The following is a 19,109-nucleotide window of genomic DNA, read 5'->3' as shown; positions in this document are numbered from 1 at the left end:
CACGTGCCCTTTTTGAGGGAGGACCCAATTAATTGCTGGTTTCTCGTTTCTTTTTCCTCCAGATGAACTGCTTCAGAAAGTGCAAAACTACTCAGATGATATCTTGGCAAATATGATCAGTGAGCCCAGAATCAGCTATGGAAATGATGCCCTCATGCCTTCCTTGACAGAGACTAAAACAACAGTTGAACTCCTTCCAGTCGATGGGGAAATCAGCCTAGATGACTTTCAGCCATGGCACCCCTTTGCAGTCGATTCAGTCCCAGCCAACACTGAAAATGAAGGTAATGTAAGATGACTTAAGAATTTCTTGGATGGAGATGGTGTGGGATTGTAGCTGGGTGTATTATGAGAAGGTCTTGGCCTCTCTGACAAAAGCAAAAGAATGGTTCATTCTGATTGGTGAAAGGTCTCCCAGAAGCACTTGCCTTTCTCTTATTTTGGGTAGATTGCAAATGCATTGAGATTCAGAAGTTCACGTACTGCCTTGAAACAGAGAAGCTGTCAAAATTTTAGTGAGATGTCTGCCCCCACTAAAAAATTAATGTGGCAAACTTGCAGGAATTGGAAGCAAGTCAAAATAATAATGTCTAATTAAAAGGGGTGCTTTGAGCTGTTAATGAGAGCTACTTACTGCCTTGGAGACTCTGTGGAAGTAGAATGTTGGGAATATGTTGCATCTAACGAGGTCATTATCAGTAGTCTTATTTCAAAACTACTGCTCTTAAACATTCTTTGATAAGTGATCAATATGATTATATTCTTCCAAAGATTCCCCCCTCCCAAATAGCTGGGAAAGTATTGTGGCCTTTGTTGAACTTGCCATATTTGTTGAACTTATGTATTACTTTACATATCTGTGTAAGGTAATAGGTAAAGTTGATAAATGGATAAACTTAATAATCAATTTTCTGGAAAGTCAGCTTTTGTTTGGTTCCAGCCATATCAGAATCTTTTTTTACAAAGGCAGTCTTCTTATTTTTAAGTGTCAAAAGGAATTCATCGAACTAAAATGTGTACATCAGAAAAAAATGTGTTCACTTGTTATGTCTTTTTTGTTATCCCCCAAAGCAACATATATCAGAATATTTGGCACTATATTTGATTGATTTGTTGCTAGTGAGACTCACAGGTAACTTCTGGATTAATGATAGCGTAGAAGGTTGATGATTGCCTTACTGGGACATTTAAAAAGTTAATATGCACTTCCTTTATGTATTATAAAGCATGCAAAAATGACATCAGTTACAAAAATTTGGCACTTTTTGAAAATCGTAATACAGTGTAGAAAGGAAGTGAAATGGTTTATGCTCTTGTGAACTTTCCCTCCCTCACTTCTCCCTGCAACCCCCCCTCCCAAAAAAACCCCTGCACAATTGTACAAGTAGAAGTCCTTGTGCAAACGGGACAACTTTGCTGGATATAGCTCAAAACTATACAACAATAAAAAATAAAAAGTAGCACAGTCAGTTGGGAGATTCTCCTTCAGAACAAGCAGTGAAAATAGGCGTTGTGTGACAGATAAGCTGTGCAATGAGAAACTCCCATTTATTTTATTGTGGATTGTGCTGAATTTGTGAGTTATATTCATTTTAACAGATTTTAGGGCACATACTGGCAAACCTGGGTACATAAACTTGATATTAGAAACTTGTGGCTTCACATTGCATTTGCCTGGTAGAGCTCAGTAGGAAAAATAGCTCCCCACCCTCACTTAAAGAATATTTAAGAGATGTGGATTGGATCCAGTAACTTTCTAGCTTAGTCTAGAGAGGGCCCTTTTCTTCCTCTGCTTTCCTGACAGCTGCCCCTGTTTTCCTTTCCACTTCATTGGTGTGCATTCAGCAGTGCTGCATTTTGAGAGGTTATCTTCGCAGATTCAAGAGAAAACCTTCGTTTTGGTTCTCTTAATGCAATATACAAATGTGGTTTTGCTGCCTGAATAAATAAGTGTCATAAATCCAGAACTTGCAGCTACTTCACTGTTAAAATTGCAATTAGTCAGTCTATAATAAAACATAGATGCAGTCACCAAGGGCTGGTTGGCTGCAGGTCTATCCATAGTGTACACTATAAGGCAACCTGGGGTTTGGCTCTGTTCTGTTTATGAAATAGGCTTCACTGCATTCTACTAATGGTAGCTTAGCATTTCTGGCTCCTGCATATATCGGTTTGAGAGACTGTGTCTTCTCTAGCATGGAAAAGGGACAAGTAGTATCATGTTTTTGAGTTTTTCTCATTATGCAGCTGTGTGGTGTTCTGCTTGGATTGAATGAGTGTGTGATAGGTTAGCTGGTAAGTCCACCTGCTACCACAAACATAAATCACTGGTAAGCATGTTGTGAGGGGGTGAGGAAATCCATGCAGATTGTCATATTCATGTCAGAGGGTTGTGGCTTTTCAGGAGGATCATTATTTTAGAAAATCTAGTTATAATACCTAGCATGCAAAGATCTGTGTTGGCAAAAACTTTTGCACTTGGATATGTTTGTTGGATAAGTGGCGTTCCTTCCAATATGGCATTCAAAGTGGTAGTGATATTTGTTTTAAAATATGATTCTTCCATGTGTTGTTGTGTTTCCCCCCAATTTTGTGTATTTATTTGAATGAATATGCAATACCTAAATTGGATAACAACCTGCTTTTAAAAATAATGTTTAATAAACTTACCAAAATTAATTTAATTTCCCTATTTCAAAAACTTTACTCAGTGCCTAGTTAAATAAAGAGTCTTATTATTCCCATTTGAAATACAGTCAGGGAAAAAATCCAGGAATGAGAAATTCAGTAGTAAGATGCAGCCAACAGTGAGAATCCCTATTACAATATCTTGGCTTATAGATGGTGTACAGAAGGTATTGCTAGCAAAGTCATGGTTGATGTTCATATACGCCCAGACTCATGGCTTTCTGCATCAGCAGCTAGAGTCCTGCATTCTGTCACCTGTCAGTATTTATATTTCACTTTCTGGAGACTTTCAAGTGAAGTTATGTACCATATTAGAGAGTGATGTGCTTCTGCAGAATTGGTCTCTTCCATTTGTCCCGCAATTCCTCAAAGCTTGTTTCAGGGAAGAGGAAGGAATTGAACTGCATCCATATGTACTGTTCACCCAGCAAGCACAATGCAGCTGAGGAACCAAGTACGTAGGGTGGCTTGGTAGGTTCTTGATAACCCTCCTATTTCTGCAGTCCCAGGCAGGTGGCAAAACCAGGAGACTGAGCCACCTTTTGGCAGCTGACAGATGTGGCTGTTGGCTAACAAGTGGGTGGGTCACTTGGTATGCAGGCCTGGCCTAAGAAACATGTCAATTTTGTCTGCTGATTTCTTCTAGCAGAAACCAAAAGTTTCAAACCACAACTGCATGATCCTTCTCTGCCCCCCCCCTTTTACAACTGAACAAATTCAGTGTGTGCTTTGAAGGGGGTACCAAGTTGCATTTTTTAGGGGTGAACACAGTATATACACACACACACACACACACACCACACTACACTACACCACACCACACCCCACACAACATAAAAGTGCACCAGGGCTGCTAGGAACAAGTGTGAAGCTAAATGCTTGGGGTGCTAGTCTGGTGACACCAGAGAGAACATGAACAGAGTTTGACCCAGGAAATACGTTTCATTGTTAGTTGTTTGTTAATATCTGTTTTCATATATGTGTCTTCTGTAAGAAGTGGATCCCAAAAAGCCATACCACATCACAGTCAAATAGATAAAGATAGAATTTTGTCATTAAGTGTTTTGGTATGACTATCTTTTAACACTTGTTTATCCATATTTGCTATTAATTTAAGGTTTTTTATTAACCATATCTCCCCCCCTTTTTGCTGACATTTCTGTTTGTTTTTCACCACAAAATAATAATAATAACAACAACAACAACTGGAGGGAAGGTAATTTTTGCTGTCCAAGGTGACAGAATTGAGTATAAGGCAGGAAGGATGGGCATGGCCAGCAGGGATTTAGTGTCATGATAGGTTCCTGGCAGAACTGCTGCTACCTGGGAGGGGCAGGTGACAGTGATGGATGCTCTTGCAGGAACTCCAGATAGCTGCCACTTTGTCTTGCTTCCTTCCTTCCTGTAAGCAGAAGCAATGCTTCAGCCAGGACACAAAGCTTCCTGAATACTGCAAAAGCACTTCAGGGTAAGGAAATGGCAGCTTCTGTGAGGCGCTGCCACTGCCCAAAACTTTTTGACAGACAAAAGAAAAAGAAAATTCCTTAACATAAAACATATTTGCACCACAGTAAGGGACCTAATAGCAGAGCGATTCATAGAAGAAGAAGAAGAAGAAGAAGAAGAAGAAGAAGAAGAAGAAGAAGAAGAAGAAGAAGAAGAAGAAGCATTTGCCATTGCCGCCACCAGATTATTGAAGGCCTTAGGGTGGGGTGGTTGGCCACGCCTGTCTACAAAGTAGTGGTGTTGCCCATTCTTGGAAGCCTTTGCCACACAATATCCTCATCACGTTCTACAAAGCCCCACAAAGATTAGAAGTGTGCCACCAACTCAAGGTTGGAATTAATAAAGCAAACACACAGCTCCAGGTAGGTGACACACGTAGGTGAGCCCAAGCCACAGACTGCAAGGCAAACATATTACAAAGACATGCACTTGATATTAAAGAATCAAGCATTTCTACAATTCAGTAGAAGTTTCCCACCCTTTTCATCTCCTTTTTAAAGAGACAAAATGCTGTGACTATATAAGAGATAAATGCCTATCCACTGAGTTTCCCTCAGTTATTTTGTGAGAAGCCAGACTGCTGCGTAACTTGCCTTGAAAGTTATGGTGTTCACTGGTGTTTAAAATGTAACCATTCTTCTAAAGGGGAAGGGGAAGGACGGGGGTTAAGAGATGAGAAACAGCCGTTTTTGCGTGATATTTATGTTACAGAGTTCTAAGCAAAAGGTAGGTGGAGTTTTCAAGGACTGAAGAAGGCTTTCTTCTCCTCCAGTAGATGGAGAACATTAGACTCTGTTTGTGGTTCGTGGTGTGTAAAGCAACCAGAAATGGATGGACGTGGTAGTTCCTGACCCTTTACTTTTGTTTCCAGGATTAATTTAAAGCAGATCTTTTTCAACTGTTCGCTTTTGTTACTTTGTTTATGGCATATAACTTTCCTGCACTGTCCCAGGCAAAACCAAAGGCAACTTATTTTGGAAGCTTTTGTTTATTTTTATTTTTTTATTTGCTCTTTTTCTTTCCTATTTGTTTATTTCTTGGCTGCACGTGCCCAGTTGAGCCAGTTGATGCCCGCCCAGCTGCAGACAGAGGACTCACCACACGACCAGGTATATAATTTGCATGGCTTTTACCTAACCTGTGTTTCCCCTGCATGTTCATCTTTGGCTTCAGCTGAATGGATCCTCTGCTGAGCTCCTGAGTCCTCTCCTAGACATGATTTAGAACTCAGTAACTTCCTGCCAACTCTTGAATGAGGTCATCTTGCTGAAACATGTCTGCCTGACCCATAAAATCCTGACCCATAAAATAATCATTTATTCCAAGAATATGCTGGATTTAAAAGAGAAGCGGTTAGACGATTTGTGAACTCCCTTTTCCCATTTATATATATTTTCCTTGTAACTTGAACATCAGACAGTGCCATGGGGGCATTCAAAGTGTGTGTGTGTTTTGTGTGATATCATCAAATATATGAGCTCTAGGGAAAGAGCCAGGCAATGGTAACTTTTCATTTTGGGGGCTTCAGTGCAGTGTATTTAGTTCAGAATGGGGGGGGGGGGAGCGAGCCCAATGACTTCTAACAAAGATAAAGAATCCATTCTCCTTCAGAAGTGCTTTAACAATGTCTAGACAGGTTTCAAGATTTAAACATTACAGTAACCTTGCTGGCTGGTAGAAAGACAAGAATCTGTAATGCCCCAATCTAGTGTGCATATTCAGAGTGCATATAATAGTTATTCTCATCAGCAAGCCCAGTTTGCACATAACACTAAGCCCAAGCCATAGCTTAGCAAGATCAAGCAAGCAAATAACCAAGGTTTGTTCATGGTTTGTTTGGGGGAGAATAACCCTGAGTCCAGGCTTGACCATAATGCTAAACTAGATCGTGGCTGAGATCTGGGTAGTGTGGCACATGCAAGACCTGTTTTCAATCTGGGTTCCCACATGATTGCTTGTCCTTGCTTAAAGCACAATTTGTATTGTTGTAACATGCAAATGACGCCTCAGAATACCTAAGTGGTGGTAAAGAGTTGGGGTCTCCCCTTTTATTCTTGTGAGTAATGGAGATTGTAATCTGCACTAGTGAGTGTGCCTAGGGAATTAGTGGGTGGTAGATATTCTGTTCCACATAACATAGGGTGAAGAGGAGTTTCTTTTGCATTGAATAAATGCTAAAACAGCACATTCACTCACAAGACACTAAGAAATGGAAATACCATGCCTTTCCCCAGACATCAGTACAGAATCACATTTTGTTTTGTTGTTGTTGGGACCATAAGCAAAAGAAATGTCACCAGTTGTTTCCCCAGACTTCGGAAGCAACAACAAATTAATGTACAACGCTAAAGTCTAAATAAGCACACTCCAAAGATTAGCCTCCATCTGCCAAAAGGGCAATCAATATGCAGCTCTCTGCTCGGTGTTTTCTCTCATTACTTGTGCAATGACACATCATATTTCTGGTTTGTAGCTCACTGTCACCTGTACTGCACCGGAGTGCTCAGAAAGCCTTCATTAAATGTAATGGCATCCTTAGGAGACAGGGAATCTCTGTCTACTCAGTTGTCTGGTTACATGACTTGCCAGGCCTTGCTTTTATCACAAAGACCAAGTCTTGCTTATCACCAAAATTACATCACTCTAGAACAAGAGTAGCTTATTAGCCTTTCTAAACAGAACCTGATAAATCACAGAATGCCTGAACTACTTGCCTATTCAATTGATGACACCACACACATGGAAAAATAAGTGGTGTTACTATTGCCTATCTAAATTGCATCTTAGAGATTACGCTTTTGCCTCTGCACCCCCTTCTTGCCTTCAGTCATCATCACATATGTCAAAGGAATCTATTCTTGTCTCTCTCTTTCCTCAAAGTTTTGTGTGCGAAGAAATAGAACGTTATGACATAGCATCCATACAGTGACATTTCATCTGTCTAGCAGGAAGAAATGCCTTTCCTTGTAGATGATAGTGGGCTGTTTTGATACTGTGTTTTCCTTCCAAAGGTCTCCTGTACATTATGAATTTTAACTTATTACTGCTGGATTATTATTTTTGTCCTAATTAATGCTTTTATAGTAAAATTTCTGAAATTGCTGCTCTCTTGCAGTTGATTGCTAGTGGTGGCAACCTCTTTAATCTATCTTGCTCAAATCATATTTTATTCATAGGAAGGAAAAGCAAGATGTGGTTGATGTGTCAACATAAGGACATTTTCCAGCTTCTGTTTCAAGGGAAACCTCCATTGGAGCCATAGGAGCTTCCCTTGAAATGTAAACAGTTTGAGAGGGAGATGTGTGAGGATCATTGCAAGGTGGAAAAAGAGTTTAATTTCCCTAACTTGTTGTCCAGAGACTGCTGATAACAAAAAATGCCATGCAATTAATGTTTTATCGTTTGGTGTGCTAGTTACACAGGAAGTACCCTTGTAGAAGCAAGAACCCCTCTAATATAGTGGCCCAAATCACTCTGATGTAATGTCCAAAGAGGGCAGTGGTCCCAAGGTTAGATCTATGTGCTTCAGAGTTAATCTGTGGCATCTAGATCTCACTGTGCAGCTACGCAGTTAGAGTTAAATAATTCAGCAAATAAATTCTTCCTGGTGTTAAAACCAGTGGGTTCCTCACACAAGAATAAAACAGAAAGTGCAATATTTTGCAGGTTTGCCATCCTTTTCACATTCCGAAATAAAAGTGCTAGGTTATGAAAGCATATTAAGGCATAGCTAATTTCCATGAAGAGTTTGTGTGACATATGTTTAGCAATTGTACAGATTCATACCAAATAGAGAAATGGGCTCTGTGTGTGTTTTTCTTCCCTCTTGGGCTTTGTCCAAACCTTCATTTATGGAAGTTGGCTGGTTTCCATAATTCACAGTAGCATGCCAGTAGCAAGATGCCTGCATATTTGGCTACCATTTTATAACTTAAGTCTGAAGCACTTTATGCGCAAACAACATACGGCATTCCAGTGTCTGGAATGATTAACAGCTTTTTTTGAGATACGCGCATAACAAGCTGCCCGTGTGACAAACCCATGGTATGCCTTATGGAAAGAGACCTAAGAGATTGCATTTCATAGAGTGGAATTAAAATTTCAGAGATTTCATAGGACTCTTACTGAAATTTTTAGCTTCCAGATTTTGTTTGGAAGCTCTGCTATTTACAGTCTCAAGGATGTATACTTTTCCAGAAAGAGTTGTACTCTTAAATCATACAAGCTTTTCTTAGAAAAAATTATAGTCCTAGATGCACGATTGTATTACATGTAGCTAAAATGCTCAGAAAGGTGATCATATGCACTTCAGCCAATTTCCAGTACTGTTATCAAATATGCCATTTTTACAGCACAACAACTTCCTTGATAATCAATGGGGCAGAACTATTTTTCAATGATCTTGTATTATTTGTTACAACTTGAAAAAGAGTATTTATAACAATTCAACAGGATGTTTGGTTCAATTGACTAGTAGTGTGTCCCTAAAACTGTGAATGCAATCTGCCAGGAATTATATTGGTATTAGTAGCCTGTGCTATTAATAACTACAGCTGGCAATTTTCAGATGCAGAAATTCTAGGCTAGATGAATTGCAGGTCTCATCCCAGTATGGTTGCTGTTTCACCATTTACTTAAGAGTTTTGAGTGGGTATCTACATTTTAGAAGTGAAGGGCAATATGCATTGTCTTTCTATTAAGCAAACAGCCTTTGGCTGACTTCTGCAAGTATACCTGAGATAATGCGGCCAATTTTTTAAATTTTTTTAAAATATGAACTGCTTGCATATCTGCAACTTTAGTGTGTATGCCACAAATACAGCTACAACAAAGGCAGGTTCTCAAACTCCACAAGCTGTGGGTGTGGATCTGACACTGACACACCCCGTTGTTGTCCTGTATTTAGAAATGGGACAGCCACCACTTCGTGCAGCAAGCATTTCTGCCATCACACTAGGCCCTAGTAGGTGGAACCCTCTGTTTCCTTCTCCTTTGGCGCCTCCTAGATGTGGGTGAGAGGTGGAAGTGGCTCTGCCTCCTGAGAGGCATCTGGGACTGGAGGAACATCAATAGACACCATGGCAGTGTCAGAGAGAGGCTCTGACAGCTGTGAAGAGGGCTTGTGGATCTCATCGCAGACATGGATAAAACAGCAGAGATCTTCACTGTCCGGCTGCCCCAGTCTTGGCAGAGACCCCCACATCCCACTGGGTTCTCCCGCATTTTCCCTAGCCCCACCCTTGGCATCAGATCATCTTCTTTCAACAACTCAGTTGCCGCAGCTCGTGGGTAGGGTCTTTAGGTACCTTGGACCCCTAATTGTACAGAGCCCCTGCATGTGAGCAGGAGCTCACATGTTGGGCTTCCTTTGCAGACAACAACACAACATGCAGTTGTTGAAAGAAGGCCCGAGGGTGGGGTGGGACTGGAAGTACAGCCCTGCCCCCACATCTATATGCTTCTGCCCTGTGCGGAAGTAGCACACAAACAAGGCTGTGAAACAATCGCCATGCTTTGTTCATTAAAGAATCTCTTTCCCCTGTGGCTACTAATGAAAGTGCATTGCTTGTCTCTCGGTACGTAAGTAGTAGAGAAATAGCTATTGCTTGGTTTTGTTCTTGCTCCCCACCCCCACCCCTTTTTAAAGCAGTGTCTTCTTCCATTATCTTACCATGCACACTTTCATTAGAGGCTTCTTCATATGTGTGCCTTGCACTCATGATTGTTGGCAGCAATGGTGGAGGGTATACATAGAGCTAATCAAAAACTGGTGCTTGTTTCTCTCTTTTTTGGCCTGATATAGGCTCTGGGTTAACCAATGTCAAAACAGAAGAGACTGCAGAGCTAAAGATGGATGCAGAGTACAGACATGATTCAGGATACGAAGTACATCATCAGAAACTGGTGAGTGTGCCTTCTTTCCTTAAACTGGATCCTGCTCTATTCTCCTTAAGACTAGTTTTATTTCATGTTACACTAACTTTGTTCATGAAAATAGCTTGGGGATGTTTCCAGTTTCTGTGACTATGGAAATCCTTGTCCTCAGAACTCATAAGATCCTTCATTCACCAATAGTGAAATCCTGTGCATATTCTTTTAATGCATTGGGCATCTGCTTATAAATAGCTGCAAATCAGGGGCCGCCACCCCTTTATATTTGACTGGGGCAAGGCCACATATAAAGGGACATGTCTGTTTGTCATCATACCTAGTTTGGCACTCCATGACAGGGCTTGTCAATGTAATGGTATAATTTAGAAGAAGGTTTGAGACCTGTTACATCTCAAGAACTGAGCAAGAAGTGGAAAGGGGAGGGGAATGCCTGAAACAAAAAAGAAAGCAGGAGGAAAGGGGGGGGGGATTCCCTAAAATCCTTTGTTAGAGAGCCAGAAGAAAAAGCAAATGCTGCTTCTTTACTTCCTTAAATGGCAGTTCACAAGGATTTCCTTGTTCCACCTGCCCAGAGCTGTTCCCTACATCCAGAGCTGTCCTTTCTTCATTCCAGCTTCCCAATATATTATAACAACCAAGGAACCACTTTGATCATTGCATTTTAAAAAACAAAAATTAAGCCTATGAATATTGGTTTAACTTTTTTATTGGCACTAAATGAACTGATTTAGCTCCCATATAATTAAAAGAGAATAAAATAGAATTTTGACCTAGGCAATTTGAAACATTTCTTGTGTACCTGGAACTTGAACTAAAGCCAAATGTGAATCAACCTAAATGATGTGAATCAACTAAAGCCAAATGTGAAACAGCCTTCTTGTTTTCTTAAGGAATAAAGTGTACTGAAGTATTTGACTTCAGATACTGAAACTTGAAATGTATTATTATTTTTTTGGAACGTATTCTTGAAGCTAAATGGTGCTTAAAATTAAAATTAGTGTGGGAATCCAATTTGCATTAGGGATAGATAATTGTTCTGTGCAGCAGCAGCAACAACAACAGCCTTTAGATTCTGGGGATTGAAAATTCCCAGTGCTAGAAAAAAAAAATCCAAAATGCATTAGCTCTCCTGTGTAAAATGCTAGCCTGCAAGGCTCACAAGAGATAGCATGTATATGAGTCATTTAAAGGAGGACTTGTTTTGAAAAGGCGTGGGGAGAGGAGGGAAAGTGTATTTCAGTTCATTTACTTCTATTTTATTCTCTTTTAATTATATGGGAGCTAGTATGCAATGGGGAACAACACTAAAAAGAGAATTTAAACCTATTCCCTCCCCATGCTGTGTGTGTGTGTGCAATTCAAACAGAATTGCAATGTGCAGTTTTAAAAACAAACACTCTTCTTGAAGGCACAATATTGTTCAGTAACAACCCTCGATATAAATAAATTAATCTGTGTGCTTTTGTTTCTATTCTATACCAGTTTTGTTTTGGTTTTAATCATAAGGCAGGATTGGGAGTAAGTAGAAGAAAATAACACTGAAACCTAAATCTATTATGAAATAAATAAAATAAAAATAAAAATTTGTCCAGTAGCACCTTAGAGACCAAATAAGTTTGTTCTGGGTCTAAATCTCTTATGATGGTTGATAGGTGTGTGTTGTTGTTCTTTGGCAAACTACCTGAGTACCTGAGCTCCGCATACTCTCAGCACATTATAGGCTTATCTTTGGAACCGATTTCCTCTACTGTCATAGGTGCCTGTGGCTCCACAAGAGTGGCCCTTATCCCAATCGACAATTGATGGTCACACAGTTGAGGGTTTTGTCAGACTGGAAAGTAGAAATTTCCTCACCAACTTCCTTAATGGTCCACCACCTTTTCACCTTTGGACAGGATCCCGACAGTCTGTTATGAAGACTCTACTGCTCAGATATATTTCTGGCAGTTGAGAATAGCCCTTGTTGATGTTTGTAGTGCCAGAAAAGAGGCTGACATAGGAGAAAGTTTTTGGGTTCTTGTTCAGTCTCTTTGGTGACTTTTGAAAGCGAACAGATTGAGTTCTTCCTTGTGAGCCCTGTGTGGGAAGAAGGCTTGGGGAGCTCCCTTCTTCAGACCTGAGTTCCTCCTACAATGCAGCTAGGGGTGGACGGAGCCGACCATTTCAGTTTTTGGATCTTAAATTCTGTTTTCCCTACTTCCACATCAATTTGCAAAGCCTGGGCGAGAATTGGTGTGCATGTTTGCGGGCCCTTCTCCTAATAGACACATTTTTGCAAGCAGTTTCTCCTAACATAATGTGTCTTGTATGTTGTTTTCACAGACACACTTGTTTTTCTTTACGTTGGCTCTGATATATGCTTCTTTGTATGCATTGCCTGGCTGGAGAACTGCATTACAAAATGTGGAGAAATGTGCATTTTGAAGGATAGATGGGTTTGGTTTGGTTTGGTTTGGTTTACGTATTGTTCCATGAGGTGCAAACTAGGTAGGTTCATATTAAAATGCAAGCTGAACAAATTTATTTCCCCACTTCCACATCCACATCCTAACACCAGCTTTGTGGCTCCAGGTTATCCCAACTTTACATGTGCATATCTGTGTGTTGCAGATGGAATGCTAGCAGTTTCAGATTCTTTTCTCCCATGTTACATGAAGAGAAACCATGATACTAGTTTACCTCTTAAATGGAAACAAAGTTTAGGTATTTTCTTGAGCACTGCTCAGAAACCATTGGATTGTTGGGAGAATTTTTATTTTGTTTGGCAAGGTGTAAAATGCACAAGTAACAAGTTGCCTAAATCAGTAACTAACTTGCCATTTTTAAAATTTTTATTTTAGGTATTCTTTGCTGAGGATGTAGGTTCGAATAAAGGCGCCATCATTGGACTAATGGTGGGAGGTGTTGTCATTGCTACAGTAATTGTCATCACTTTGGTGATGCTAAAAAAGAAACAATATACCTCTATCCATCATGGTGTAGTTGAGGTAAGTAAAAGTTACTAATAATTATTCTGCGAATGGACAATAGCAGCCAAACAGAGCTTATTCCCTTCTATGAAGTCAACTGGATTGCTCCATTTTCAGACTGGGTTTTGCTTTCCAGTTGCAAAACCATTTTGGCTTATGGAGGGGGTGGGGCGCAGGGGAAATAATACTGTGAGTCTGATTTCAAATTGTAATTATAAAATTATATCAAATGCTGCTGCGGTGCCAGAACAGACTCTTTCCCTGTGGTCATCCATGTACCATGAAAATCTGCTCCAAAGAACTGGGGGGGGGGCACTGCAGTGGGTAGGATAGGAAGGGACGGTCCTGTAACATTACTGAAACTTTGCTCTCACAGCATTAGATACAAACATAAAGCCATAACTGTAGTTTTGTGGTGTGGTTTACATGGTCCCTGTTCCCAGGTCCCAAGGATATGTTGGAGAACTCAGTTGAGTGACATGCTAACTTTTGCATCTGCAGGGGGGGGAAACATTAAGGGATGTTTAAATGGGAACAATTCAAGAAATTGGCCTATAGACAGTCTAAAACCCCAGCTACAGCTAATGGGTTGAAAGCAGAATGTGACCGATCCATACCAAGTCTGCAGAGTATTATGGATTATTTCATTATGAACTGATAGGTAAGGCAGAGCAAGAGCTGAAGATTGTCAATATAGATTTGTTCAAGCTGCTGCTGAGCACATTCTTATGTAGGGGATTTGAGTGTAGTGCTGGGAAGCCGTGACATTCTGTAAGGACACCCAAAACTTGATGGATTGGAATGGCTAATAAAGCTAGGCTGAGCATTCCTCTGCTTCTTGAAAAAGCTTAAAAGGAAGGAAGAAAGAAAACCACGTTCTATCGTTGACAGGTTTGGGACCTTCTTCAAAATGTAAGAATTGTTCTCATCTTCCTAGTGTAGAAATGGGCAGGGGGCAGGGGGTCAGTGGGGACATGGAGCCTTTCATCTTAGGTGGAATACAATTTCTGGTTGTGCCAGAAGCGGTTTAGTCATGCGGGCCACATGGCCCGGAAAGCTGTCTGTGGACAAACGGCGGCTCCCTCAGCCTGAAGCGAGATGAGCTCTGTAACCCCATAGTCACCTTTGACTGGACTTAACCATCCAGGGATCTTTTCCCCCAATTTTTTTTTAAAATAAAGCTGATAAAGGCATATGTAGAATACATAGCAGTAGTACAGATATCTGCTGTATTTCAGCAGTTAGTGAGAGTATCAGTTGTGCTAAGTATGCAGAAATTATTTTCCCAGAGCAGGATTTTTTATTTTTATTTTTGAATTAATGAACATTTGAAGCAGCTGTGGGGAACCTTTAGCCCTCCATATGTTGCTGGACTCTCATTCTTATCAGCCAGGAGCTGGCCAGCAGCCAAGGATGATGGGAGTTGTTGTTCAGCAGCATCTGGGGGGCCAAAGGTTCCCCACACCTGATCTGAAGACTGCTGAGACGATAGAATTTCACATGATCACAATGTCATTTTTTGTGAACAATAAAAATTAACCCTTGAGCAGTATATTCTCTGCAGTGCTTCACCATAAACTGCTGCATTTTTCCCTGCGGACACCAAGAATGCCTATTCCAGTGGGAATGTATGCAAGTGACTATAGAAATTAGACTTTTCTTAAGTTAAATGTTAGGAATTAATTGGTGGTGCCTTTTGCGTCATTTGCCGCATTTTATTTTATATTGTGATTTTGCTGTTTTATTACTTAATATGAATATCATCCTTTTAAAACAAGTTTAATGAATCCAGTTCAAATGAATGAGACCCTTAATCTCAGATTTGTGGGTTCAAGTCCCGCATTGGGCAAAAGATTCCTGCACTGCAGGGTGTTGGACTAGAAGACCCTTGTGATCTCTTCCAACTCTACAACTCTGTGATTCTGTGAACCAAACTAACATAGTTGATAAGGTACCTCAGTTCGGCTGTAACATGCAGTATATAAATCATTTTATAAATAAAAAGATACGTTTAAAACAGAGAGTTTGAACCCGCTCTTCTCCTGCATCTGTGAACATGTGAGGGGACAGCAACATCAAGCCTCTTGGCAGCATGCATACACTCTTGGTGTGCATCACACACAAAGGACTCCTCAAAACTTAACCCAGGCATAGGCAAACTCATCCCTCCAGATGTTTTGAGACTACAATTCCCATCATCCCTGACCACTGGTCCTGTTAGCTAAGGATCATGGGAGTTGCAGTCCCAAAACAGATGGAGGGCCGGGTTTGCCTATGCCTGACAACCTAAAGAAGAGCCCCTGCTGGATCATGGCAGAAGCCCATGAAGTCCAGTATCTTGTTCTCCATCACATTGCCTTTTCACACTGGCACTGAGTGTGTAGCTCCCAAGGGTGTCATCAGAGTACACACCAGCATTGGTGTCCATTGCCAATCTGTGAGATTCTGTGACGGGACTGTATTATGTACAGTCAATGTGCACACCAACGGCCTTTCCCCACCACACACACACATCTAGAGTCTTTCAGCATGACTTGTGAAAGAGGTTGCTCCTGCAAACTGTCAGGACACTGATCCTCAACAGAGACCCTGGTCCGCTGGCTTAGAAACGTAGGAAGATTCTTGATACTGAGTCAGACAATTGGTCCACCTCTTTTCTACGTTAACAGGCAGGGTTTCAGGCAGTGTTCTTTCCCAGCCCTACCTAGAGATGCTGGGGATTGAACCCAGGACCACTGAGCTACAGCCCTTCTTCAAAGAGCTGACCAGGAGGTGTGGGGGGGGACACAACCCTATTTCTTTCATTTACACTGTCAACGTGAAGAGTTGTGAGTTGCCTGTGTGGGACCGTGACTCTGGTCTTCCTTCCACCTGCCTTAGGTGGACGCCGCAGTGACACCAGAAGAACGCCACCTGTCCAAAATGCAACAAAATGGCTACGAGAATCCGACCTACAAGTTCTTTGAACAGATGCAGAACTAGAACACCACAGCAGCCTCATGAGTTGGACAGCAAAACGATTGCTTCACTGCCCATTGGTGTTCAGTTAGAGAATAATGTGGAAACAAGCAAGAACGAACAAACACTTTGTTTTATTATTTACTCATTATCGCCTTTTGACAGCTGTGCTGTAACACAAGTAGATGCCTGAACTTGAATTATAAAATCAGTAATGTATTCTTCTCTCTCTTTACATTTCAGTCTTTACACTACATTATTAATGAATGTTTTTTGTGTACTGTAAAGTTTAGCTGTACTTAACTAGTGCATGAATAGCTTCTTTCCCAATTATTTATCATATAGCTCCTTTAGCCAGTTGTATATTATTCTTGTGATTTGTGAAGGGGGGAAATTAAGTCCTAATTGAAATATGCTTTAAGAATCGATGGGGGATGCTTTCAGTGTACGTGGGGTTGAGCTGCTTCTCTTTGCTGAGTTTCCTTTTTTCTGATCACTATGCATTTTAAGGTCAAGATGAATTTTTCTTCTTCTTTTTTTTTTAGAAAAGTATTCCAGATGAGTTGAAATTATTTTCCTCTGCAGTTGCATTTTATTGTACAGATTGTTGCTTCTGCTGTATTAGTGATGTAGAAACCATGGGAATACACGTTTGTTTCTTTGTGCCTGTTTTATGTGCACACCTTAGGCATTAAGGGGATGAACTTTTCTTTCCCATGTATCTTTTCATATTTTAAAAAAATAAAAGGAATCCTTGTTAATTGTGAGCACTTTTATAGGGGGGCGGGGGGAAGTGCCTGCTGGTTGAAAAATTAACAGGGATCCTACAAGCGTTTCTGCAGGATGATTGTACAGAATCATTGCTTATGAATTGATAGCTTTCTACACTGTGTTACATAAATAAATTACAAATAAAATCAATGGGCAAGAGTTTTATTTGAATGAAGAATAAAGTATTTGGGGGGGTGACTTTAACAGTGACCATCAAATGTTCAAACGTAGGGGGTTGGGTTTTGTTCTTTTTCTTCCTTTCCAAGTAGACCTGATTCATAGATTTCCCATTTTGAACAAAACAGTGGTGGGTGAGAGGGCTGTTTGCTTGGGCATGCCTTCCCTCTAAAATGTCTTTTTCAGTTTGTATAATAGTGTTTTAATGTAAATAAATACATTCCTGGAGGAGCTCCATTGTAGTGGTGTGAGTCTGTAGCAGTTACCTTGAATTTTCTGCCTGATGGTTTGTATAGGTTGTACATTCATTTCAGAATTCAGTCCTCGGGCTTCTCGAACAAGCGTAGAAAGCAGGAAACTGTTTGCTAAATGGCGCTCTTCTGTTAGAACTTGTGTAGCGCTATTGGTTTCTTGTTGAATTAGGAAATGCAATGGCTTATCCTACTGCTCACTGTCAGGTCATTACCAGAATCTCAAAAGTTGGTTGCTTTTTAGCGCAAGGAACACTTGAGGAAAGAACAGGTTGGCTCATCAAATGGCAGGTCAACATGCACCTCAGTCAACGTTTTAACAAGGTCGGAACAATTCTGATGGGGCTACCTTCTATAAAATGCCCTTCCCTCTTCCACCTAATATAGTTCCAATTCCCAGTTTCTATGACAGTGATGACATCCAAACTGGCCTAGGAAAGATCCAGCTGCACAGACATTGAGCTTAAAGTGGTGAGTTGCCTATTTCACAGTGTCCTGTTATTTCATTTTCTGTGACAAAATATGAAATCCGGTATAGAACTTGGCCTTCTGAAATTCTGTTTTCATTTGTTTAAAATTCCTAAGGGCGCAGGGGGATGAAAAGGCCTGGCAAGTGATTTCTGAATCTAAGCAAGTCGAATGGCTTTAGGTACGACTTTCAGCAAGGTCCTCGGCTGCCTGCTTCCCCACCAACCAGACCACAGTATAGAGGAAGTTTTTTATGTTTGATGCCTTACTGTGTTTTCATTTGTTGGAAGCCACCCAGAGTAGCTGGGGCAATACAGTCAGATGAGTGGGATATAAATTTGTTGTTGTTGTTGTTGTTGATGATGATGATACTGTTCATTAGATGGGACCCTTGATCCACTTAAGTGTTCAGGGCACTTTGACTCTCAGTCAGCCCGGTTTTTCTGTTTCAGCAGTATCCAGCAGGCATACTGTAGCTACTGTACATGGTAATTTTTATTTCAGCAAATCAAACCAAAAATTTAGAAGTCAGTAAGTGCTTTCAGACATATGCATGCAACCTGTAAACCTGTAAGGGACATGGTGTTTGTTCAATGATGCTACCTTGTGAATCTGAGCACTACAGCTAGTGTCCCAAGCGGTATCTCAGGCATTAGCGGGGGCAAGAAAACACCCACATTTTGGTGATGGATTTTTTTTTTTAATGTCCTTTGTATACATTAATCAGTGTTTTGGTAAGGATGTATTCTGAAACACGGAGGACCACAAACAGTAACTCCCTAGAACAGTGTTTTTCAACCTTTTTTGGGCAAAGGCACACTTGTTTCATGAAAAAAATTTAACTCTGTGCCTATATTGACTATATATAAAGTAATTATCTTGAATTTTTCAATTTTTCCCACGGCACACCAGGCAACATCTCGCGGCACACTAGTGTGCCGCGGAACAGTGGTTGAAAAACACTGCCCTAGAAGATCTAAGTGACCAGACTGGTATGTAAGGGATTAGGCAGTACTTGAGGAATCCCAGACACAAGTTGTTAAGGCTCACCAAAAGGACTTTGGCAAGTGCTCCAGATAGGTACCTTCACTGTCAAGTAGCTCTTGAATCTAGAGGAAAGCGGTCAACTGAGGCTCCAGCAATTAAAGAAATGTTGGGACAATTTAAAAGCCAACCAATCATTAATGCCCTAGCTTAAGACACTAGTAGTGCAGACATACATTGCAGATACAGGGTTTGGTGGGTATATAAACTAATACGAGCACCTGGGAAGAGACCTGGTCTGGGGAGACCTGCCTGGTGAACAGTCCTTGAAATCAGCTCCCCCCCCCCCCCCCGGTCATGTTGACATAACTTCTGTGCATTTTGATAGGCAGAGTGGCATAAGATAAAACTTGAGCACATGTTGAGCTAGAAGCAGAAAGGACTA

The 19,109-nt window shown here is 40.8% G+C and overlaps 1 protein-coding gene across 4 annotated transcripts in view; it reads left to right on the top strand.

The window, feature by feature from the left end:
- APP (amyloid beta precursor protein) overlaps positions 1-16,930 on the top strand; it is a 139,780-nt gene extending 122,850 nt beyond the window's left edge. For 2 of the 4 annotated variants that reach the window (XM_033146880.1, XM_033146882.1), the window contains 5 exons: positions 63-284; positions 5,250-5,303; positions 9,998-10,098; positions 12,927-13,073; positions 15,936-16,930. In XM_033146880.1, coding sequence (XP_033002771.1) covers positions 63-284; positions 5,250-5,303; positions 9,998-10,098; positions 12,927-13,073; positions 15,936-16,037 — 626 coding nt within the window. In that variant the 3' untranslated portion in view covers positions 16,038-16,930. The remainder of the gene's footprint in view (positions 1-62; positions 285-5,249; positions 5,304-9,997; positions 10,099-12,926; positions 13,074-15,935) is intronic. The other 2 variants (XM_033146881.1, XM_033146883.1) reach the window with 1 other exon arrangement.
- Positions 16,931-19,109: the final 2,179 nt, after the last annotated feature.

The sequence above is a fragment of the Lacerta agilis genome, chromosome 4, assembly GCF_009819535.1.
Source record: "Lacerta agilis isolate rLacAgi1 chromosome 4, rLacAgi1.pri, whole genome shotgun sequence".
Taxonomy (NCBI): Eukaryota; Metazoa; Chordata; class Lepidosauria; order Squamata; family Lacertidae; genus Lacerta; species Lacerta agilis.
Note: the sequence above shows the minus strand (reverse complement) of the source record. Positions and strands in the feature narration are given on the sequence as shown.